Source organism: Oncorhynchus masou, chromosome 5 (assembly GCF_036934945.1).
Source record: "Oncorhynchus masou masou isolate Uvic2021 chromosome 5, UVic_Omas_1.1, whole genome shotgun sequence".
NCBI lineage: Eukaryota > Metazoa > Chordata > Actinopteri > Salmoniformes > Salmonidae > Oncorhynchus > Oncorhynchus masou.
Genome location: NC_088216.1, coordinates 54482068 through 54508812, shown reverse-complemented (window position 1 = coordinate 54508812; position 26745 = coordinate 54482068). Strand labels below are relative to the sequence as shown.

Here is a 26745-nt window from a genome sequence, read left to right as displayed (position 1 = left end):
TGTCACAACACAACTGATTGGCTCAAACACATTAAAAAAGAAAGAAATTCCACAAATGCACTTTTAACAAGGCACACCTGTTAATTGAAACACATTCCAGGTGACTACCTCATGAAGCTGGTTGAGAGAATGCCAAGAGTGTGCAAGCTGTCATCAAGGCAAAGGGTGGCTACTTTGAGGCGGGCAATTGGCCATCGAAGGTGAGCATTTGCCCACTATAGTCTGTTACAATGCCAAACTGCAGTCAGGTCAAGACCCTGGTGAGGAAGATGAACATGCATATGAGTTTCCCTGACACGGTTTCTGACAGTTTGTGCAGAAATCCTTTGGTTATGCAAACCCACAGTTTCATCAGCTGTCCGGGTGGCTCATCTCAGACCATCCCGCAGGTGAAGAAGCTGGATGAGGAGGTCCTGGGCTGTCATGGTTACACATGGTCTCTGGTGGACTTTCCTGCAGTCAGCATTCCAATTGTGGCATTGTGTTGTGTGAAGAAACTGCAACTGAGTCACCTTTTATTGTCCCTAGCACCAGGTGCACCTGTGTAATGATCATGCTGTTTAATCAGCTTCTTGATACACCACACCTGTCAGGTGGATGGATTATCTTGGCAAAGGATGAATGCTCACTAACAGGGATGTAAACAAATTTGTGCACAACATTTGAGAGAAATAAGCTTTTTGTACATATGGAACATTTCTGAGATCTTTAATTTCAGCTCAGGAAACATGGGACCAACACTTTACATGTTGTGTTTATACTTTTGCTCAGTAAGAATGTAAGGAAATACACAAAAAGGCCTAACATAAATAATTGTTTGATTCCTTAAACAGATCTGCTACTGAGATAAACCATTTTTCTTGTTATGTGATCATTGAAATCATCTGTCATGTGACCATATTTTCAATGCATTATTATAATGAGCTTATACTTGTTTCTTTCTTTCATTCTTTCTTATTTCCGTAGGCTAGTTTAAGGATCCGCCCCTTTTTTCAATTTTCACCTAAAATGACATACCCAAATCTAACTGCCTGTTGCTCAGGCTCTGAAGCAAGGGCCAGACAGCGCTCATAATACACACAAGGCTTTCCCTCGCTTCCATATCTCTATGACTAATGTTTTCATCTGGCTGTGATTAAACTCTAATCTAGTTATGGCATAATTAATCTATTTAATCGTCTGATGCTGCTTGGCCGAGTTCTTTGAAATTTGTTAAACATTTTATTTGTGGCATCAAGTACCACCTGGCTGAACTTAATGAAAGAACACCCCAATGGTGGGGTGGCCAGTGAAGCAATGTGCACCATTACAACATCCATGTAAGCCAAGACCCTAGTATCCGTGTAGGTGATAGGCCTAGACTTGTTTGAGAAAACTTTGAATAAACGATGCATAGGCACATGTTATAAGAGAGAGATATTTGATAAAAGACACACCCTATTGCAGTGGCAGACTACTAATGTCCGTCCTTGTCCATACACGGTTTAGATTTCCCGGGATACTCTGTAACACGTGGCCGCAACGTCACATGGAAATCAGCACCTCGGACAGCGGCTTCTGCCAACGCGCAGCAAAACGGTGAAGCTTTTTCCTTTACCGATAGACGGAGGAAGGAATAATCATAAGAAAATGATTCGACAACAACAATATATATAAACACATCTGTTTCAATTCGGCTAGCATGCATTTCCATGGCAGGATCCTCCAGTTATCAGATTTCGATGGAGGCACGTCTGCTGTCGGAAGCAAGTATTTCAGCGTAACCATGTAAATTAAAGCCTTATTGTTATTAATTGAAATGGTGAAATTAGTTATTGGTAGTAAACGAACCCGTTATTTGATGGCAAAGTTTAACTGGCATAGCGAAGTAATCGCTTCGTTCGCCTATTCTGGGGGGTTCTTCCCTGGCATCTTCGTTCTTCCTGGTTTGTGTTGTGCAGGAATCATTGCAGAAAGAATAAAAAAGCAGCATGGAAATTCAATGGCAAAGTGATGTGCGTTTTTCTACACATTTTTGGTGTCTCGTCCGATTCTGTTTAAAATGCAAACACGTTGGATAGTAGTGTCTCTCGGACTTGTGTGGAGGGGGAACCGTGTGGACGTAGCCTATTCTCTATCTATCAGCCAGAAAAAACACGGTAAGGAAACAGGGGAAGAGAAAAACGGTGATCTGATGGCTAGCATGCCACTGAGGGACAAACAAGAGAGATGATTGCCATCTCGTTTTAATTTCAACTGGCCTTTTTTTGTATGGACTAAACAGCTGAAAGCAACACCCCAAAATGACTCGGTGGAATTACTCATGCCATAGCATTCATATAATTTTATATTATACCTGAGACTCCAAAGCTCATCTGAACCCCTCTCAATCTTGCTCCGCTCTCGTCTTGAAATAGAATATCACATTTTCGCTCAAAACCATGTTAAAGGTTCCCCTTAAATACAGCTCCCGTTAAATTCAAGCTTTGGCATTGTCCCATGAGTGACTGGGTCGAAAATGAACGTGAGGGGATTCCGTTTGATCATATTGCTGTTTGGATATGCTAATCGCTCACACTGAAAGCTATCACGATGGTTTTGTATTGGCATCCGTTGACTCCCGAAAAGAAACAGTCTCTGCCCATCCATTAAAAAACTTCCGCATTGGCTATCATAGGCTACACTTGGTAACAGAAAAAATGTATCAAGGAATGATACCATCTATTTACATTGTCATATTTGGATTTCTATTGACCAAGATTTGTGCCCGGCAGCCATACTTTTTATAGACACCTCTGATATTTGTTTTGATACCATAGCTAGAGAAGGCTACTTGAAACAAATAGCCTCGCACTTGGCAATAATAATAATACTACTAACAAACCCCCCTTTGGCTCCAAAATCATGCAAACTAAATGCCTGATTCATCCAACTCCCTTTATTGATACCTTCTATTTCACCCTACAGCTGCATTTTGCCAATGTGGGCTAGTTCATGATGTTTAAGTACCGGATCCGTATGTTTTTCAATGAACTGAAAGTGCTGGTTTTCATGCGGTCTGGCTCAAGACGGGAGACCGATTCAGACACAGACACAGACAGGCGAACGAGCAGCATGCGAGGGCTCGGGGTAGGAGACTGCGGGTGGCCACGCTTCGACTGCTCTACTCGGGACGATGAGGAGGAGTACTATGGCACCGATCCCCGGCCGCGCAGCCTGGCATTCGAGGAGAAGGATCAGAAGCTCCAAGCAGGCCTGGACGCGGTGTCGCTCACAAGCAGCTTGGACAGTGGCATGCGCTCGCCGCAGTGCCGGATCTGTTTCCAGGGCCCCGAACAGGTAGGCTCCCCTGTCCTCAACCGTAGCCCTGCACTTCACCTATCTATCCAAGTCTAGCCTACCCTTCCCCCTGCTCCTTGTGACTACCCATTGTTTCCAGGGTTATTTCTATAAGTTTCTTCAAGGCTTATAAGTTGGTTCTTTGCATGTACTGTATTTCAGGTCTATACATAAGCACACACTGCAGGGAAGCTCAGGTATCCCTCTACTAGGCTATGGCAAACAAGCATGTCTTTTATCAGTTCAAAGATTAAACTGTTTGGATCAAGCCAACCTTTGTCTCCAAAGACCGAGTGGCTCCTCCCGAGTGGCTCAGCAGTCTAAGGCACTGCATCTCAGTGCTAGAGGCATTACTACAGATTTGGGGTCATTCCCTGGCTGTGCCACAACTGGCCGTGGCCGAGAGTTCCATTGGACAGGGCACAATTGACCTAGCGTCACCCATGTTAGGTGAGGGTTTGGCCGGGGAGGCTTTACTTGTCTCATCACGCTCTAGCGACTTCTAGTGGCGGGCGGGGTGCCTGCAGGCTGACCCCGGTTGCCAGTTGAACGGTGTTTCCTCTGACACATTGGTGCGACTGGCTTCCAGGTTAAGCTGGCGGGTGTTAAGGAGTGAGGTTAGTCAAGTCATGTTTCGGAGGACACATGACTCCATCTTCTCCTCTTCCGAGCCCGTAGGGGAGTTGCAGTGATTAGACAATATTGGGTTGGTAAAATATATATATTCTTAAATAATAATAATATGACATATTGGCTCCATACAGACTGTTACATTTTCCTGGAACCCAATAACTAAAATGGATACAAACCTTTTAACTTAAACTTTGTTGACGTGTTTCTGCATCATCATGTTCCAGCTGCAGCCAAAACAGACAGTGATACAGGTTCCTTCTATTGAGGAATTTAAACAGGATTTTGGTTGAATTCATTGTGACCCTATTAGGATGCCAAAAGTCTAATTTCAGAAAGCAACACATAGAATATGGAAATGCCTCCAATGGGTAAAACATTGTTGTTTTGTTGCATACATTGTTCCATACACACATTGTTCCAAACATACATCTTGTTCCATACATTGTTCCATACACATGTTGTAAAAATAAATAAAGGAAGGAATGCACTGCATGCCGAAACTTTGGTTGCATTAAATGTTTGGGAGCATAATTAGGGTATGCGACTTACCTTCTTTATTTTTATAATTTACTTCTCATTAGTCAGCACCTCTATAACGTTTTTGGTGGGTGTGCGTCAGTTTGTCTTTTACTAGACCATACACATGTTGTTCCATACATTGTTCCACACGTACATTTTGTTCCACACATTCATACATACATACATACATACATACATACATACATACATACATACATACATACATACATACATACATACATACATACATACATACATACATACATACATACATACATACATACATACATACAGTGGGGCAAAAAAGTATTTAGTCAGCCACCAATTGTGCAAGTTCTCCCACCTAAAAAGATGAGAGAGGCCTGTAATTTTCATCATAGGTACACTTCAAACAGGTAACAGGTAACAGGTAACGAGTGGAGGACAGAGGAGCCTCTTAAAAAAGAAGTTACAGGTCTGTGCGAGCCAGAAATCTTGCTTGTTTGTAGGTGACCAAATACTTATTTTCCACCATAATTTGCAAATAAATTCATAAAAAATCCTACAATGAGATTTTCTGGATTTTTTTTCTCATTTTGTCTGTCATAGTTGAAGTGTACCTATGATGAAAATTATAGGCCTCTCTCATCTTTTTAAGTGGGAGAACTTGCACAATTGCTGGCTGACTAAATACTTTTTTTGCCCCACTGTACATATATACATGTTGTTCAAGACATTGTTCCATACATAATATTGTTCCATACATTGTTCCATATACACATGTTGTTCCATACATTGTTCCATACATACATATTTTTTCCATATGGTGTTTCCATGTAGATAATTTCAGGGTAAAACAGGCAGTGGTTTCACCACCAAGAACCAGATACAAATTAATACTGTAGGTACATACCATGATTTTAACAGAAGTGTTTTCGATATTAATGTGATTGTTGTGATTTGATTCAATGTCAGTCTGAACCTGACACTACTGTATGACACCAACTGTCTTGAAAGGTTTTCATCAATCGCAAACCTTTTCAGGATTTCATCACAGACAAAAAGGAAAACACAAATAATGTGAAGAGTTGTACAACATGTTAGGGAGCAACAATGACATACAGTAATTTTAACACAGTAGGACATACCTAGTCCGTTGCACAACTGAATGTATTCAACCGAAATGTGCTTCCACATTTAACCCAACCCCTCTGGATCAGAGAGGTATGGGGGGCTGCCTTAATCAACGTCATAGGCGCACAGGGATCAGTTGTTGTTTGGGGGTTAACTGCCTTGATCAAGGGCAGAACGGACAATTTTTCTCCCTTGCCAGCTCGGGGATTCAAACCAGCGACCTTTCAGTTACTGGAACAACACTCTTAACCTCTAAGATACCAGTAGATAAAGTGAAATACAGTTGTAAAGTGCATCCTGGGTAATGCATTTAATGACCTTTGCCCTTTTATAATGACATCCAATCACAATTAATCAACAAAGATTATTGTTTGCACAAAATATTTTAAACATTGTTAAGAAATACTGTACGTATAAAAACAAGTCTAATTCAATCTATTAATGATGGTAGAAAATGTCTGTTACTCTAGCAAATCAACTTCCTGTATTCTTGAGTAAATTAAAATACATTTTGTTTGAATTGGGCTATTTGTCAAAGAGCTCAAAATAAAAAAAGGCCCAAGCTAAGTCTAACTTTGGGCTGTAGTTTTATAGATAGGAACAGTCTCTGTTGCAGCACCATGTCCCGTGATATAGGGATCCCCTGAGGGAATCAAATGAGACAGGACCTTTGAACACTTTTAATTAGGCTTGGTGGTATCCTTTGAAAGGAGGCACGTGGGTCCATTAATAGAGTGGAGATGACAACATTGCATGGAGTTGATTTATAGGAGTGTCGTGATGGGGACTTACTGTGCAGGGAAATAAGAGATGAAGAGAGGACTGTGGAGTCTGCAAGACAAAAACCATGTAGCTAGGGGTATAGTGCCCTAACCTTATCACAAATCTACAGTCAAGTGTATTATTCCACCTCTGCACTGGGGAATGGTATTCCTTCCAAACCTCTAACTGTACATGTATATTAAACGGGTCACATTTTCTCATTTAGCCGAAAGACTGCAGATAAAGAAGAGCTTGGGAAGTGGGTTTCGAATGGGAGGTCGAGGAGCCTTTTATCCTAGATGATAATTCATTTTCAAAGTGTAGCAAGTATGGTTCTAAGAATATCCTTGAAACGGCTGGCTATAGCTCTATGTTATTTCCAGTGAGGTAATGGTGGTGGTGCACGTGTATGGACCCAGGCTCTGCTGGTTGAAGAGTGCTGATGTGTAAGGCATTGGACTGCAGGCAGATTCTGACATTCATCCAACATCACTGGAGAGACATGCTCATGGAACCAAGAGTGCCCACAGTGGATTGTCTAGATGGACAACTCCCACATGCAATCCCAGGGTTTTAGCTGAAACACACCATGAACACTGTATTCCACTCCATTACATTAAAGATATAATCATCTTGAGTCGGTTAAATCTCGTTCTTCCATCTACCTGTATATTTGTTCTCTGAATAGAAACTATACAGAAAGTGGTTATTACCATATGGGTGAAAGAATCTGATCACCTTGTGCATGAATTCATATACACTGTTTTTTCACACTGGTCTAGTCAGAGAGGAATGTTGTAAGTCATGTCTGAGACCAGAGACAATAACAATCTTTCTGTCACCGTCAGGTGTTTCTGGAGCACTAACTTTGTGTAATTGTGCACATGTCAACATATGTGTATGTGCGGTTGTGTCTGTGTGCTTGTGTGTGTGTGTCTCATTATGTAGTACATCCTAAATGATATGAACCAAGCAGAGAGCAAGATAATAAAGGAACGATGATAAGAGATAGAGAAAGACAGTGGGGGAGGGGAAAGAGACAAAGGAGAGAGGGGGAAGTGAGATGGACTTTTAGGTAAAGTGTAGTATGGTGGGAAAAGAACAATAGAGTGGGAAATAGGTGATGAAAAGAAAATGCAGATTTTAGGGATTCTGTTATCTCTTTTAAAACCACATGGTTAATTGAAAACATTCATTTGTACATGTACCTTTCTAGCTTTTGAGGTTTCATTATGATGATTCTATGTAAGCTATTCACAAAAAGGTTACTCTTTGGCTTTGATATTGGTAAGGTTTGACATTTTCAATTTTCATACATCAGCCCTTTCTATAGCCAGGTTATATTCAACTTGATAATCACTTGAATGTCAGTGGTGTTTTCAATTCAGTCAATTCACAAGGTTAACTGGAATTCCAATTCCATTTCCAAATGTTTCTAATTGAATGTCATTGAGGAAAATATAAACTACCGTTCCAAAGTTTGGTGTCACTTAGAAATGTCCTTGTTTTTGAAAGAAAAGCACATTTTTGGTCCATTAAAATAACATCAAATTGATCAGAAATACAGTGTAGACATTGTTAATCTTGTAAATTACTATTTAAAAGAGGGGTGGGAGGCCCAGGTGCACAACTGAGCAAGAGGACAAGTTCATTAGGGTGTCTATTTTGAGAAACAGATTCCTCACAAGTCCTCAACTGGCAGCTTCATTAAATAGTACCCGCAAAACACTAGTCTCAACGTCAACAGTGAAGAGGCGACTCCGGGAAGCTGGCCTTCTAGGCAGAGTTCCTCTCTCCAGTGTCTGTGTTCTTTTGCCCAGCTTAATCTTTTCTATTTATTGGCCAGTCTGAGATGTCTTTCTCTTTGCAACTCTGCGTAGAAGGCCAGCATCCGGAGTTGCCTTTTCACTGTTGACGTGAGTTTTATTGCTTCTTTAATCAGGACAATAGTTCTCAGCTGTGCTAACATAATTGCAAAATGGTTTTCTAATGATCAATTAGCCTTTTAAAATGATAAACTTGGATTAGCTAACACACCATGCCATTGGAACACAGGAGTGATGGTTGCTGATAATGTGCCTCTGTACACCTATGTAGATATTCCATTAAAAAGTCAGCCGTTTCCAGCTACAATAGTCATTTACAACATTAAAAATATCTACACTGTATTTCTGATCAATTTGATGTTATTTTAATGGACAAAAACTTTTGAACGGTAGTGTACATTTCAGTTAATGGGGGCAATCGAAATGGAATTGATCCCAACCTTAGTTATGGTCAGCCTTTTACCCAACATAGTGAGAGGTAACCGTTGGCCTTGAAACAACTTCATGAAAAAGCTGAGGATTTTGAGGAGCACAACATTAATCACATACAGTGCAATAGCACTGCACCTATATATATATATATATATAGATCATTTTTTAAAACCTTTATTTAACCAGGAAGGGCTCATTGAGATTAAAATCTATTTTTCAAGAGCGCCCTGGCCAAGATAGGCAGCACCAAGTCATTACACAGACAGACAACATGAAAAACTACAAGTAATCTATTAAAAAACATTGAATTCACAAGAGTATAAAACAGCAAATTAAAAACATTGACAGGTCAGGGAATCAGCCTCAAAATCCTTCATCAGTGATTCAAAAACAACAATCGGGACAAGTTCTTCCAGTTTAAAAGTATTTTGTAAGGTGTTCCAAGACGATGGGGCAGAGTACATAAAAGCATTTTACCAAATTCAGTTCGGACATTTGGAACAGTTAGCAGGATAAAGTCAAGCGAACGAAGAGAGTACCCACCACATTTCTGAACAATAAAAATGCACAAATAAAAAGGTAATAAACCAAAAATGGCTTTGTAAATAAAAGTATACCAGTGACTGAGCCTACGAGTGACTAGAGAAGGCCAGCCATCCCTGGTATACAAAGTGCAGTGGTGCGTAAGGGTTTTGCAGTTTAAAATAAATCTCAAAATGCCATGGTAAAGGGTGTCAATTGATCTCAAACACTGAGCGGAAGCATTCATATATAAAATATCCCCATAGTCTAGTAAAGGCATAAATGTAGCTGATACAAGCCTCCTTCTGGCTTCAAAAGAAAAACAGGTCTTATTCCTAAAATAAAATCCCTTTTCAGCTTAATTTCTTTTGTAAATTGTTGAATATGCAATTTAAAAGAGAGGTCGTCATCAATTAAAATTCCAAGATATTTATGAGGTTACAACCTCAATATCCTTGCCCTGACAGGTAGTAATAGGTGAAAGGTTCAGAGGTCTTTTTCTTGCATTAGAAAACACCATTAGTTTAGTTTTCTCACTATTGAGGATAAGCTTCAATTGACACAAGGTATGTTGAACCGTATAAAAAGCAGTTTGCATATCACACTTCTATCACAGTTTCTCTATTCCTTCTCATCGATTCTTCAGGTTAAGTGTCTCAACAGGTGAAAACCCGACCTCCGTGGCGCTTGCCATTTATATTCGACAAACACAATTAGCCACCTCGTCAGGAGGTATCAAATATTCATGATCATTAGCAGGCTGTTCTCCAGCGGCTCGGTGATGGGGGTGACTCCCTGTTGACACTGTCAACCTGAGATGGAGAGATGAACATGCTGTGTCACTGTGGGTCAACCGGCCTGGGCCTGTATTCACAAAGCGTCTCAGAGTAGAAAATTGGTTGTAAGTGGTGAGAATAGAGACATTTTACTCCTACTGTTATGGGTAAAAATGAAAGCTATGCATGAAGCCTCTTTAGTCATTGGAGTCACACCTAGTCTAAATATATTTTGGAGACCTCATGAGCTGTCGTAACCAGTTAAGAGTTACCAGCAGGTGTCTTGATTCGGAAAATGCAGTGAGTCAGCAATTCCTGCGCCACATGCAATTGAATTGGAGTTGTTAAAATAATGTTTTGATATTTCTATGAGAACCATAAATAATCTAGACCTATATGCAATAGTATCTCTTTCGCTTTGACAATGATTTCACACAAGGCCTATTTCACATCATATGTACCTATAACCCCTACCCACTGGGCACAGAAGTCAGTTCACCATCTAGTTTTGGAGTTGTCAACTAATGTGAATTCAATGTGAAATCAACAAAAAATGTCACCTTGTCATTGGGTTTAGGTTAAACGTTGGGTAAAAATACGAAATGACCCTACGTTAATGACTTTTGTCAAATTCAAACAGTTTTCCAGGTTGATTCAACATCGTAACAATATATTGTTTTGTTGAAATCTATCACATGGAAACAACGTTGATTTAAACAGTTTTTGCCAAGTGGGTAGGCTATAATAAACAAGTTTTTCTTTTGATTATTTAATTACCTGCCTTCCTTTGACATTGGCGTGACATTTTGATAACCATGTAAATCTCTCTCGAACAAGTTGAATATTACCAATATATTCACGTTTATTTACTCTCAGATTCAAACATGTTAATTAGCATCAAAGTAGACCATGCAAAACTAAAAATCCCTGCAAGGCCAGCTCCTGCATGTCATCACTAACTGAAGCCTTTGCTAACAGGTATTGTGTCAATTGAAAACATGCACAAGACAGATAAACAGAATTGTCCATTTTAAGAAATGTAGCCAATTTATTACATTTACTAAATTGAGAAATTATTACTACATTTAGCTAACATTAGATAGTTAATCCGGATATTCTGACCTTTGCCTCTATTGCCAGTCTTGTGCAGGTCATCATGGCATTTGTAGTTCTTTATTATAGCCACATTAGCAGTAAATTAGCATTTCATTTTGGGGGGGGTAAATACTTGCAAATATATTGATAAAAGTCACCTTGTCCTAGAGAGATTTACACGGTTATCAAAACATCACACTAGTGTAAGCCTACATGAAACACAGTGTTTCTAAAATACCCTATGGGAAAATGAATGGTGGAAAAATTATTGGAACCATTTCCCTTTTTGACTGCTAGGTTTTATGGGTATTATGACTCATACTGTGGTACTCTATGTCATCATTGGTTCACCTGTCTCTCCATAACATCCCATTAACAGATAAATCATTGGTTACTTAGCTGTCTACATGATTTGATTTATAAGGCATTATGCCCAAGGAGCAGATTCACTTACCCTTGAATTAGCCTATATAATGTTGCTGGTTCTTTTTGGACCCAGCTACTTCAGTCCTTGCCAATTGAACCATCAACTGCTGTGGATATTTATATGCCCCGAGACAAATCTTATTTATATTAAGTTGTTATGATGGGCACTCTGTGCGTGTTGAGGTTGGGAATCATGTTTGGTCCCACCCATGCTCAATACTCCATACTTCATCCCCCAAAACATCATAGTGACAGAGAGGCAAAGATACAATCCAGCGAGCAATTGTTGGTTCCCAGAATATTCATAGGGTATTCCAATACTGTTCATGACAGACACATTCCATGAATTGTTCAGGAACGTTTTCAGTACTCTGTGGTGACATTCTTTCAACATTCACTTTGTATATGAAAATAATGTTTTGTCCATGTCTGTGATTGTTAGCTGTTAGCTGAGAATAAGTGTTGATTGACGATAATAAGTATTGATCAAGACTGAGATACAATTGGTTGCAGGATTCAAATACAATATAATGTTCATAGAATGAACTACAGAGACCAATAACACATCTCAATGTAGAAAACAAAATCTGGGCAATAGGGGTGAGAGAAATTAGTCCTACTATTTTGGATGAATTAGGATGTATCACAGTGGAAATGAATCACTGTGATTGAATGAAGGAAAATACCAAATCAAAGCACCAGCACTGACTGCCTATGATTACTCCACATACAGTGCCATCAGAAAGTGTGAGACTTTTTCCTCATTTTGTTCTGTTACAACCGGAATTTAAAATGGATTAAATTTAGATTTTGTGGCACTGGTCTGTACACAATACCCCATAATGTCAAAGTGGAATTTTGTTTGTAGAATTTTTTGGGCTCAGCTGGTAGAGCATGGTACTTGCAAGGCCAGGGTTGTGGGTTCGATTCCCACGAGGGGACCAGTAGTAAAAAGTATGAAAATTAATGCACTCACGAACTGTAAGTCGCTCTGGTTAAGAGTGTCTGCTAAATTACTAAAATGTAAATGTAATAAAACAAATCAAATCTGAAATGTCTTGAGTCAATAAGTATTCAGCCCCTTTGTTATGGCAAGCCTAAATAAGTTCAGTAGTAAAAATGTAAAGTATGTTCATGAAATGGACCGCATAAAAGCTCAAGAGTGTTTTGCGTGCGTAATTGTAAAGTGTTTTTATCCTAAGTGGACACTGGGCACTACATAATTTCAACATGGAAAATTGGGTAACATTTGGTTGAGACATTGATCAATGAGATTACAACCTATATTCACCCACTCAAAAAGACAGTTGAATTTCCAATGCTTTCAACCATCTAAAAGCACAACCAAATTCCAATGGAAAAACAATGTCTGATATTTTTTGGTTAAGTTGTCACACAAATGTCTTATCACTTCACTTTCAACCATTTAAAACGCACAGAAAAGTTCAAATGGGAACAAAATGTCAGATATTTAGTTAATTTATACAGTACAAAAGAGGAATGTGATATCACTGTGCTTCAACTAATATAAAAAAAACAAATGACTTGGATTGCAGTTGAGATGACATTAAAAGTACATGGTGCAAGTGATCAATGCCGTTCAAGATTCTGCGTAGATTATTATAGCGATTTTGAAGATCTCCACAGACCTGCGATGACCTATGTATGCTATTTTGAACATGCAGGCTTTATATGATTACTGAAGAAGAAATGTATAGTAACAGTAACCTCAAAATGTGCCCATGGATGTGTTACTCATTTTACGGTCAAATGTTACATTCATTTGCAAGATCGTTTCTAAGGGCACAAGGCGAGACCCAAATGCAGACACAGGAGGCAGATGGTTGAGCTCCGATGTTTATTATAACAAAAGGGGTAGGAAAAAACAGGTCGGGGACAGGCGAGAGTTCAAAAACCAGGTCAGAGTCCAAACAGTACCAGGCGATAGGCAGGCTCGAGGTCAGGACAGGCAGGGGTTTAGTGATCAGGTTTGAGTCCAAACAGTACAAGGGGATAGGCAGGCTCGAGGTCAGAACAGGCAGAGTGGTCAGGCAGGCGGGTTCGGTGTCAGGACAGGAAAGGGTCAAAACCAGGAGGTCTAGGGAAAAAACAGAGACTGGGAAAAAATAGGAGCTAGGGCAAACACTGGTTGACTTGGCAAAACAAGACAAACTGGCACAGAGAGACAGGAAACACAGGGAGAAATACACTGCTGATAATAAGCGACACCTGGAGAGGGTGGAGACAAGCACAAGGACAGGTGAAACAGATCAGGGCGTGACAACTTTAGGCTATTTCCCATATTACAAAAGTAAAATTGAATTGTGCTTGCATGTTAATGCAGCAAATAACATTTGAAGTTCTGCTTTGATAGTTCCATCTGTGCCACTAACTTAGTCTGGTTTTAATTCTAGTTTGTCAACAAATTAATAATTGACATGTTGGATTCACATCTCCATCTCAACCTAAATCAAATCAAACTTTAAATCACTTTAAATTAAGTTTGATTTGAATTAGTCCTATTCTTTAACTTTGATATGTTGGATTCATGTTTCCATCTCAAACAAACATTTAAGTTATAGAATAGGAATACATCAAATCAGACTTTAAATACACTTTAAATAAAGTTTAATTTGATTTCTTCCTATTCTTTAATTTAGATATTTGGTTGAGCTGGAGATGAGAATCCAACATATAACTATTTTATTTGTAGACAAACTGGAATTAAAGCCAGACTAAGTCAGTGGCACAGATATAACTATCCAAGCAGAAGATACAGTTGAAAGCGGAAGTTTACATACACTTAGGTTGGGGTCATTACAACTTGTTTTCCAACCACTCCACAAATATCTTGTTAACAAACTATAGTTTTGGCAAGTCGGTTAGGACATCTACCTTGTGCATGACACAAGTAATTTTTCCAACAATTGTTTACAGACAGACTATTTCACTTATAATTCACTGTATCACAATTCCAGTGGGTCAGAAGTTTACATGCACTAAGTTGACTGTGCCTTTAAACAGCTTGGAAAATTCCAGAAAATTATGTCATGCTATAGAAGCTTCTGATAGGCTAATTGACATCATTTGAGTCAATTGGAGGTGTACCTCTGGATGTATTTCAAGGCCTACCTTCAAACTCAGTACCTCTTTATTTGACATCATGGGAAAATCTAAATAAATAAGCCAAGACCTCTGGTTCATCCTTGGGAGCAATTTCCAAACGACTGAAGGTACCACGTCCATCTGTACAAACAATAGTATGCAAGTATAAACACCATGGGACCGTCATACAGCTCATGGAGATGTGTTCTGTCTCCTGGAAATGAACGGACTTTGGTGTGAAAAGTGCAAATCAATCAAAGAACCTTTTTTTTAACTAGACAAGTCAGTTAAGAACAAATTCTTATTTTCAATGACAGCCTAGGAACAGTGGGTTAACTGCCTGTTCAGGGGCAGAATGACAGATTTGTACCTTGTCAGCTCAGGGATTTGAACTTGCAACCTTTTGGTTACTAGTCCAACACTCTTACCACAAGGCTACCCTGCCACCCCAGGCAAGGTAACCTTATGAAGATGCTGGAAGAAACGGGTACAAAAGTATCTATATCTACAGTAAAACGAGTCCTATATCGACAACCTGAAAGGCCGCTCAGCACGGAAGAAGCCACTGCTCCAAAACCGCCATAAAAAAGCCAGACTACGGTTTGCAACTGCACATGGGGACAAAGATCGTACATTTTGGAGAAATGTCCTCTGGTCTGATGAAACAAAAATAGAACTGTTTGGCCATAATGACCATCATTATGTTTGGAGGAAAAAGGGGGCGGCTTGCAAGCCGAAGAACACCATCCCAACCGTGAAGCACGGGGTGGCAGCATCATGTTGTGGGGGTGTTTTGCTGCAGGAAGGACTGGTGCACTTCACAAAATAGATGGCATCATGAGGGATAGTGAAGCAACATCTCAAGACATTACTCAGGAAGTTAAAGCTTGGTCGCAAATGGGTCTTTCAAATGGACAATGACCCCAAGCATACTTCCAAAGTTGTGGCAAAATGGCTAAAGGACAACAAAGTCAAGGTATTGGAGACCTCAATCCTATAGAGAATTTGTGGGCTGAACTGAAAAAGTGTGTGCGAGCAAGGAGGCCTACAAACCTGACTCAGTTACACCCGCTCTGTCAGGAGGAATGGCCAAAATTCACCCAACTTATTGTGGGAAGCTTGTGGAAGGCCGCCCAAACAATAAACAATTTAAAGGCAATGCTACCAAATACTAATTGAGTGCATGTAAACTTCTGACCCACTGGGAATGTGATGAAAGAAATAAAAGCTGAAATAAATGATTCCCTCTACTATTATTCTGACATTTGAAATTCTTAAAATAAAGTGGTGATCCTCACTGACCTGCTTTTTACTAGAGGTTAAATGTCAGGAATTGTGAAAAACTGAGTTTAAATGTATTTGGCTAAATTGTATGTAAACTTCCGACTTCAACTGTACATCTCCTTCAAATGTTGATATTTGTTTGCGTTGACAACCAAACACTTCATTATCCATAAATATCATGACATTTTAAATCAACCGGAGCTTGAAACCCTAGGCATACTATATGGTATATTGTTTGTTGAATTCTGGGTTGAATTCAAACAATTGGTGTTGATGACTTATACAGTATGCCTAGGGTTTCAAGCTTTGGTTGATTTAAAATGTCATGATATTTAGTGATATTGAATTGTGTTGCGGCCTGAATAGCATCATTGATCATTGATCAAGTATTGTCACATTTCATTTGATCTGTTAAACCTACCCTTTGGAATTACTTTGATAACAACAAAGAATCTATTTCGTTTTTAAGTGGAGATCTCTCAACAATCATTCTAACGATAGCATATTGGTAATAGTCAGTGACAAATAGCTAAGCGGGGCATGGTTAAAACCTTGGATGGGAGAACATGGGGTAGCTGTAGTTTGGTCAATTCTCCAGTAGGAGGTGCTGCCCTGCCTATTGTATTTTTAAAATTAAGATTGTGGATATAACCTTGAAAAACTATCATTCTTTTTAAGGTACAAATTAAAAATATTTTATACAAGGTCTGTCTATGTTGAAATGTGGCTACCATGAGGGAAAGGGGATACCTAGTCTGTTGTACAACTGAATGCATTCAACCAAAATGTGTCTTCCTCATTTAACCCAACCCGTCTGATTCAGAGGCGCAGGGGGCTGCTTTAATCAACGTCATCAGCACCTGGTGAGCAGTTGTTGGGGGTTAACTGGCTTGCTCAAGGGCAGAACGGCAGATTTTTCCACCTTGCCATCTCTGAGATTCAAACAGTGACCTTTCTGTTACTGGCCCAACGCTCTTAACCGCCAGGTTACCTGCCACCCATGTGTTCAGATCAAATCATGTTGTTGAAATTTCACCCTCAAAACAAGAGTTGATTACTTTTTTCAAATCCAATGCAGATTCTGAATCACAATACATTAAAACAATGTTGATTTAACCTGTTTGTGTCCAGTGGGATGCCATTGGCTTTCTGGATGGCCATGCCGGCAAACAGGCAGTGAGACATGTGCGCTGACTCACCGTCCACCCCTCCACTTCTCTCTCCTCTCCGTCTCTACAGCAGCCCTGTGGCTATCTGGAATCTGAGCACACAAAAACACATTCTCTCTCTCACACACACACACACACACACACACACACACACACACACACACACACACACACACACACACACACACACACACACACACACACACACACACACACACACACACACACACACACACACAGAGAGAGGAGAGTGTGAGAAAGGTAAACAATATGAGGGGGGAACACAGCAAGTGAAAGAGAGAGAAACAAAGAGGAGAAGGAAATGGGCAGTGGGGAACCGTAAGGGCCTTCAGAGAAGGGTTAGGGTTATAATTGTTGTATTTTTTAAATATACATTTAGTTAGAATTTTTATTTAATTCCTATCTTTTCAATATTATTTCAATAAAATTCGGATTTAATGTCTTTAGTTTGTTTTGGAAAGGAAAGGGTTAACATTGAAGAGAAAAAAAGATCCAATCAGGATTTTTATTTGGTGGTGTCTGGGGATAAAAATAAAGCTATCAAGCTTAGCTGTTGGCTAGGCCTTCAGAAGCTAGACAGGAGGTCTTTGCAATTCAACTGTATTGAAGCAGCATCCGCGAGTGAAAGTGGAATCAACCAATCACATTTTGACTTGCAATGGTTGAGACCGTAAAAAAATTATGATAATTGGAAACGGATGCCATCTCGAAAGCCTATAGCCTATTATATTATATTGATCAGATACTCAAGTGGCCGCTCTAACAATGGAAAGACATTTATTTAAAAAATGTATGTCAGTTGGGAGGAGACCATTCTAGCCAATGAGAGGGCAGATGTGTGTGAACAACAGGCACAACTCAAATATAACGTTTTTTATTTTTCAGGATTGCCTGGATGTCTTGTGTCATACTTATATCAATCAGTACACTCATAGCAACCTAAACATTACGAAACTTTTATTAAATCTAATAAGCCATTACAATGTTTTTGACCAAATGCTCAGTAACCAGGTTTCCATCCAACCTTTTTATGCAAGTAAAGTACATGTCGGATAAAAAATGTAATGACAGGCCAGATGGAAACAGACAATTTGTCTGAAAACTTTCCAAATGTCGACAAAACTAAATACGCTAGACGAGGTGGGATCTTTTTTTTGTCTGTAAAATAAATTATGCAAGAAATGTAGGTGGAAAGTTTTTATGCGCATACAATGATATAATAACCATCATATTGAAGTAAACTTGGGAGTCACACGATGACATGTTGTGCGGTCCTCCCAATACAACTCATCCGGAAAGCATAACGTTCATTAGGCGTCAGATTCTCAAATTATGATGAACTTCACAGGTGCAATGTGGCCTCCCGAGTGGCGCGTTGGTCTAAGGCACTACATCGAAATGCTAGCTCTACCAATAGATTCTGGTTTCGAGTCGAGGTTCTGTCTCAGCCGTCCACGACGGGTGGGTTGTGCTTCAGAGGACGCTCGCCTCTCGCGAGTCCGTACATGAGTTGCAGTGATGACACAAGACTGGAACCCACGAAATTGGGGAGAAAAAAGGGCAAAGAAAAAAATAAGTGCAAGTCTGGGAGGAGATCCCTCAGGAGACCATCCAGCCATCTCACCAGGAGCATGCCCAGGCGTTGTAGGGAGGTCATACAGGCACGTGGAGGCCACACACACTACTGAGCCACATATTGACTTGTTTTAAGGACATTACATTAAAGTTGGATCAGCCTGTAGTGTGGTTTTCCACTTTAATTTTGAGTGTGACTCCAAATCCAGACCTTCCATGGGTTGATAAATTTGATTTCCATTGATAATTTGTGTGATTTTGTTGTCAGCACATTCAACTATGTAAAGAAAAAAGTATTTAATAAGAATATTTCATTCATTCAGATCTAGGATGTGTTATTTTAGTGTTCCCTTTATTTTTTTGAGCAGTGTATATACTAGGCGGTGTCAGAGGAAAGCCCCAAAAATTGTCAAAGACTCCAGTCACCCAAGTCATAGACTGTTCTCTCTGTTACCGCACAGCAAGCAGTACCAGAGCGCCAAGTCTAGGACCAAAAGGCTCCTTAACAGCTTCTACCCACAAGCCATAAGGATGCTGAATAATTAATCAAATGGCCCCCCGGACTATTTACATTGACCCACCTCCCATTTGTTTTTACACTGCTGCTACTCACTGTTTATTATCTATGCATAGTCAGTTTACCCATGCCTACATGAACAAATTACCTCGACTAACCTGCAACCTCACACATTGACGCGGTATCGGGATACCCCCTGTATATAGCCTCATTATTGTTATTTTATTGTACTACTGTAACGGATGTGAAACGATTAGCTAGTTTGTGGTGGTGCTAAATAGCGTTTCCATCGGTGACGTCACTTGCTCTGAGACCTTGAAGTAGCCTTGCTCTGCAAGGGCAGTGGCTTTTGTGGAGCGATGGGTAACGATTCGTGGGTGACTGTTGTTGATGTGTGCAGAGGGTCCCTGGTTCGCGCCCGGGATGTGTGCAGACGGTCTAAAGTTATACTGTTACATTGATGCTGTTTTTACTTGAGTTTATTTGGTAAATATTTTCTTAACTCTTTCTTGAACTGCATTGTTGGTTAAGGTCTTGTAAGTAAACATTTCATGGTAAGGTCTACTACACCTGTTGTATTCGGCACATGTGACAAATAAAGTTAGATTTTTATTTGATTTGAATGTGTCAAAGACCCTACTGGCTCCAGCACCGCACGGTATGGCTTGTTATACACTATACATGTATATACAAAGTATGTGGACACCATTTCAAATTAGTGGAATCAGCCACACCTATTGCTGACAGGTGTAAAATCGAGCACACAGCCATGCAATCTTCATAGACAAACATTGGCAGTAAAATGGCCTTACTGGAGAGCTCAGTGACTTTCAACGTGGCACCGTCATAGGATGGCACCTTTCCAACAAGTCCGTTCATCACATTTCTGCCCTGCTAGAGCTGCCCCGGTCAACGGTAAGTGCTGTTACTGTGAAGTGGAAACGTCTAGGAGCAACAACTGCTCAGCCGCGACATGGTAGCCCACACAAGCTTACATTGTCTGTCCTCAGTTGCAACACTCACTACTGAGTTCCAAACAGCCTCTGGAAGCAATATCATCACAATAAATGTTCATGGGGAGCTTCATGAAATAGGTTTCCATGACCGTGCAGCCGCACACAAGCCTAAGATCACCATGCACAATGCCAAGCATCGGCCATTGGATTCCGGAGCAGTGGAAATGCGTTCTCTGGAGTGATGAATCATTCTTCACCATCTGGCAGTCCGATGGACGAATCGGAGTTTGGCGGATGCCAGGAGAACGCTACCTGTCCCAATGCATAGTGTCAACCGTAAAGTTTGGTGGAGGAGGAATAATGGTCTGGGCTATTTTTCATGGTTCGGGCTAGGACCCTTAGTTCCAGTGAAGGGAAATCTTAATGTTACAGCATACAAAGACATTCTAGACAATTCTGTGCTCCTAACTTTGTGGTAACAATTTGAGGAAGGCCCTTTCCTGTTTCAGCATGACAATGCCCCCTCCCTTACAAAGCGAGGTCCATACAGAATTGTTTGTTGAGATCAGTGTGAAAATCTGACTGGCCTGCACAGAGCACTGAGCTCAACTCCATCGAACACCTTTGGGATGAATTGGAACGCTGACTGCGACCCAGGCCTAATCGCCCAACATTAGTGCCTCACAGCAATGTTCCAACATCTAGTGGAAAGCCTTCCCAGAGTGGAGGCTGTTAGAGCAGCAAAGGGGGACCAACTCCATATTAATGCTCATGATTCTGGAATGAGATGTTCAACGAGCAACTTTTGGTCATGTAGTGTATTGTTGTCATGTGAGTAACATTATATCTCTTGAGAGTGTGTCAACCTGGTGCCAATCATCTACAATTAATGTGGGGGCTATGTCAGGATTAACAATGTCATTCTCTCCCAAATCATGTAAAGCTATACAGCTGTACATTCTCTCTCATTAACAACTTCAATCATGAAATGTGAGCTAAATAAATGTTCTGCATTCAACAACTTCCTTGTTCTTTGCCTGTGCTTGGGTGGTCACAGTACAGTATCCTGGTCTTATTATGTACCATAATGCAAACTGTAATGCCCCCCTCACTTATCCAATGGCATTAATATGCCTCTTACTGTACTATACATACCTGCTTCCATCACACAAAACATCACTCACCTTTTATGCACAATCCCTGTACTCCATTTTGTAATGTGTTGTACTGGACTATCCTGGCAAATATATACCATCTTATTACCATGGAAATGCTTGTCCTCTTCCATCCAGACTACCATAGTGAGTAATGTCCTAGACTAGATGGCAGGACTTAATGGAATGGAATAAACCACAAGATGGGGATAAGCCACCTGACCCTGACCTCTAACCTCAGCCAGTGGCTATATGACTTGACATTGATATTTATGTGGATCTCATGTTGAAGGGAATCAAGAATATGGCGGATGCCCTATTTTAGATAGCAATCTAGGAATATTGCCAGATACCAAGGTGTAGGTGTACTCATGTGTGTCACAAATGACTATTCAAACAACACCCTTAAGAAAACCCTGTACCCAGAAGTGCCTCTAGAGATCCAGGTGCACACTTGTTTTTGAACATCCGTGTCAGCTTCACCAACGATTCAGTGCTTAGTGCCTGGTTTCAGGGATTGCAGGCTTTTGTAGCAACCCATCACTAATACACTTGATTCAACAAATCTATGAATCATCCACATCATGCTTAGCTGAATCAGGTATTTTAGTGCTGGTCTGGACCAAAAGTCTAGGATCAAAAGACCGGAGTAGTTGCCCATGCCTTCAGTAGATATTTAGAGAGATTTAACTGAAGCATATGTCTCTGTGTCCTGCAGGGGGAGTTGCTGAGCCCGTGTCGCTGTGACGGCTCTGTGCGCTGTACTCACCAGCCCTGCCTCATCCGCTGGATCAGCGAGAGAGGCTCCTGGAGTTGTGAGCTCTGCTACTTTAAGTACCAGGTCCTGGCCATCAGCACCAAGAACCCACTGCAGGTACAGGATTTGTTTGTGTGTGCGCATGTGGGTGTAAGTGACTACAAGTGCTGCCCTATACCTCAGGGTTCCATACCAAATCAAAGGAATTCTGTGAATGCTGAAACATAGCACTACAATGCTCCGAAAATACATACAAATGTAACAAAACACCCTTTCACATCTTCCTGCCTGCAACTGCGTGACATCAGTGCACAGATAATTATCTCCACCAAAAAGACACATTGATCCACCTCTCCCTCCTTCCACCTCCCTCTTTCTCTCTCTCCACCACCCCTCTCTCTCCCCCTCTCTGTATACCCCCCCTCTCTCCAGTGGCAAGCCATCTCGCTGACGGTGATAGAGAAGGTGCAGATAGCAGCCATCATCCTGGGTTCTCTGTTCCTTATCGCCAGCATATCCTGGCTGGTGTGGTCGTCCCTCAGCCCTTCGGCCAAGTGGCAGCGCCAGGATCTGCTCTTCCAGATCTGCTATGGCATGTACGGCTTCATGGACATTGTGTGCATAGGTAAGCTAGAAGGTTCTATAATGTAGACCTCACTGATATAGTATCAAAGATAATCATAAGCTTTTGTGATTGCAGGTATGAGTAGAGTTGCATATGACAACAAAGGAGAATACCTACATGCTTGTCATGTTCGTCTTATGAAGGAGACCAAGGCACAGTGTGGTATGCGTACATTCTCTTTAAAAGAATGAACACCGAACAAAATAACAAACGAAACGTGAAGCTATACACTATAGTGCTGACAGGCAACTACACATAGACAAGATCCCACAACAGAAAGTGGGAAAAAAGGCCTGCCTAAATATGATCCCCAATCAGAGACAATGATAAACATGTGTCTCTGATTGGGAACCATATCAGACCAACATAGACATACAAACACCCTAGACATACAAAAAAACCTAGACATGCAAAAACCTAGAGTACCCACTCTCGTCACACCCTGACCTAACCAAAATATATAGAAAACAGAGACATCTAAGGTCAGGGCGTGACAATGCTCCCAGAGTTTGAATGTAGGAAGGGTGGTTGAAACGTTCCAGTGTTACAGCACTAGGTCTAGGATCTAAACAGTTTATAGATATTCTACCTTCTCTTCATAAGCTTTTGTGATTGGTCTCCTGACAGTTACTATGTCTGACCTGAACTTTAACAAGGTGAAGCATCTAACAGTTTTTTAATTTCAGTGGTGCAGTTTTCACAAGTATGCGGTACATTTTCATAACTCTTAGTACAAAACTCAAAAACAGATAATCATAAAGGCATTTGCTTCAAAACTCAAAGCACACTTTCAATTGATTAAGTACAACACACAAAATCATACAGTCACTTTTTCTCCAAACTTAATCAGTGTTTCATCTACTGTAGAAATACATATTTTGTTAAACAACATTTTACTGTTACATAATCTGATCACTCTTAATTGATGAACGCTTAAATGTTTGGTAAACCTAAAGATTCTAAATGTAAACCGGTTTGTCTACTACAGATTTTGAGAACTACATAATGAAAATGTATGTCTGCAATGTAGATAATTATTAGATTAATACTCAAATGTACTACTACTATGATGACTGTTGTGATTTTATTTCACAGTAAGTTTAAAAAAATCAGATATTGACAAGACCAGATATGTGCAACAAATCAAATTTTATTGGTTGCATAAACAATTTAGATGTTACAGCAGGTGCAGCGAAATGCTTGTTGTTCTCGCTCCTACAGTGCTGTAACTCAATTTCAAAACAGTAACAATATGAAAATAATCCAGACAGTCCAAAACAAGAAAGAACTGCATCCCTACGGCCAATACCAAGGGTAGGCAACCCTGGTACTGGAGTGCTGCAGGCACGGCATGTTTTTTTATTTAACCGACCTGGAAGACCAGGTGTGTTGAATTTAGGCAATCACTGAACTGATTAATGAGCTCAGTTTGTCAGGTGTGGGGATCTAGTTGGAACAAAATAGTTCCTGCGAATCTTGCCCATCACCGGCAGCTAAAATCAAATCAAATGAGGTGTGTGTCACCCAACACACTCTCTCCTCCTCCACTGAAGTAAAGTATCTGCTCCTTGGTGCCCCTTGGAAGGAACCACTTATTATGGAGAATAGGGGGGTACTCTTTTCCTGGTCCAGTCAGTGTGCCCCTTCCGCAAACTTCAGCTGACAGATCTTTTTATAAATAAATGTTATCAAATGTGGGCTGAAAAATTAACTTTAGTTATTAATTTAACATCTGAAAAATAAATAAAAAACAGGACATATTTGAGGGGCCACGTGCCTAGCAACCTTGCACAATGAAAGGTTTTGAATGTAAGACTGGCTGCATTACAAGTGTAACCAGTTTGGTGTTTTGTAGTAAGAGTTTTGAAAATTCGCCACATTCACCACAAAGCGATAAAAAAACGCTATTAACTATTGATCATTTTAACATTCATGGTCAGTTCTTCTTGAGTTGTCAGCTGTGTGTGTGTGTATAATTTAGTTAGTGAGAGCAATTTGTTTGTTTTGCTCGTTTCTGTTTGGGCTTTCATCTCACTTAGGTCGTAGTCTGTGTGACATGTAATGCTGAAAATGTACAGCCACTTCTCAAGAGCCTTGTACATCCAGACTGTTTAAATATTTACAGCATACTTGTGCAAAGGTAGCCGACAATCATTTCTGCCTTAAAGGTTTTTTTTCCCCCAGAGTGTGTTCTTACTTTCTCCCCTGTCCTTCTCTTTCTCTGTGTCCTTTTATCTGTTTCCTTCTTTGTCTGGCTATTCACACTCTGCAATCTTTCACTTCTCTCCATCCATTTGCCTTCCTCCTCCATCAACCTATTTTCTATTCACTGTCTCTCTATCTCCTACCTCTTGTATCGCTCCTGCATCCCTCACGTTCATACCTGTCCTCTCTCTCTCTCCCTTTCTCTCTCTTACTTTCCCATGTCTGTCTGGTTTTCTCTGTCCAGGTCTTATAATTCATGAGGGATCGTCTGTATACCGGATCTTTAAGCGCTGGCAGGCAGTGAACCAGCAGTGGAAAGTACTGAACTATGAGAAAGACAAGGACCTGGGCGACCCTGTCAGCTCCAGCAGCAAGGGTGGGGGGCGTGGGGGTCGAAACCCTCCCCACAGTTCAGCCGGGGCGGACAGGGGAGGCCGGGCAGGCCAGCGTGTTAGGACTATTCTCAACCACCACTGTGGCTACACCATCCTGCACATCCTCAGCCAGCTGAGGTCCAGCAATGCACGCATCAGCGCCACGACCAACCGTGAGGTGGTCATGAGGGTCACCACCGTATGAGACCGGACTCTGCGGGTGGGAGGGATTTGGACAACAGCCACCAACCCCCCTGATCCACCTCCTTAAAACCACCAAATGACTTTCACCCCCCCCCCCACCCCCGCACTGAGTATCTCCCTAAGCCCAAAGTGTGGCGCAGTGAGAGTGAACATAAACACAACAGCATAGACGCAGAGATCCTGCTTCTGATAACCCTCCTATGAGACACGAGGGGAGGGAGAGCAGCACAGTTAGAGTGTTGTTGAAGTTACAGACACAGACTGTAGGACAAAATCATTAATAAAAAAAGACTAAAAGGAAATGGCTTCGATAAAAAATGAAAAAAAAGCTGGAGGGCTTTCTTTCGCCAGGTGAAATACACAAAGTATTGTCATTATTCCTGTTCTTCTATTTTCTGAAGAAAACCTCAAAGTATTGTTACTGATTTAGATTTTATAATCGAGAACATGTTGAGGAAAAATGGCAAGGGACATTTTCTTACATCTGCCCCCCAAACCCATGCCACCAATTGTGACCCACATCTCCCCCTCCTCAACTCAACTCATCCCTGTATCCCCATACCCTCCCCTTTTCTCTTTCTTTTTCTTCACGGTGTCTGTGAAATACATTCCCTGTCCACCTGTAACACCTAAACTGTCCCTTCGGCGCAAAGCAGACATGGAACCCTCTAAAGGATACGAGCAAAAAAGTGCAATAAAACTATTTAAAGAGATATGACTGACACATCTGAATGAGATTCCAACATTACAATTCATCTTCTGCAATAAAGAAACCTGTACATGTCATGGTGAAACCCTGTGTGACGTCACAGTTTTATATTGTGCACAATATTTGGTATCAATAGTATATGTTGTCTTGATTTCATCAGTTACTGTGTGAAGTTCTGAGATTTGTACCTTGGAATATTTGAATATGTTAAAGTTAACAATAGAAGGTAGGTAAGCATCAATAATTAGAGTTAATCAACAGGAACAGATTTAAATTTTTCTTTAATGGTTTGAATATAATATAAGCTAACCTCAATCGACTGAAATTGACATGGAATTAGCCCCATCTGCCAATGGGTATGGTAAGGATTTAATTGCAGAATGGCGTGTATAATAATTTTGGCCTTTCACAACAGAAATTGTGAAGCTTTGTGAACCAACTATTACCATTTTCTGGATTCTGACTGTAGTTTACAGAATGCAGGAGAGTACAATGATTATGTGTTAGAGTGGACTACTTATACCCTCATTGTTTGTGAAAAGTAATTATTTTCAATTCAGTAAATGCGGAGTAGGCCAACAGATGGTGACAAATGACCAATATAAAAGATGGATGGTCTTTGATGGTCTATGGGCAGCAATTCATGTTTTGATATCTTTAAAACAGAT

General features: G+C 40.6%; 1 protein-coding gene across 2 annotated transcripts; it reads left to right on the top strand.

Annotated features, from left to right (window-relative positions):
* The first annotated feature begins 1942 nt into the window (after positions 1-1942).
* LOC135527315 (E3 ubiquitin-protein ligase MARCHF9-like) lies at positions 1943-26745 on the top strand. 2 transcript variants are annotated; one of them, XM_064955889.1, is made up of 5 exons: positions 1943-2138; positions 2947-3318; positions 21922-22077; positions 22393-22585; positions 25035-26745. In XM_064955889.1, exons 2-5 carry the CDS (start codon positions 2974-2976, stop codon positions 25367-25369), a joined length of 1029 nt encoding a protein of 342 aa, XP_064811961.1. In that variant the 5' UTR covers positions 1943-2138; positions 2947-2973; the 3' UTR covers positions 25370-26745. The 2 variants fall into 2 exon arrangements, with proteins under 2 accessions (XP_064811961.1, XP_064811960.1); XM_064955888.1 differs by having other exon boundaries at positions 1943-3318.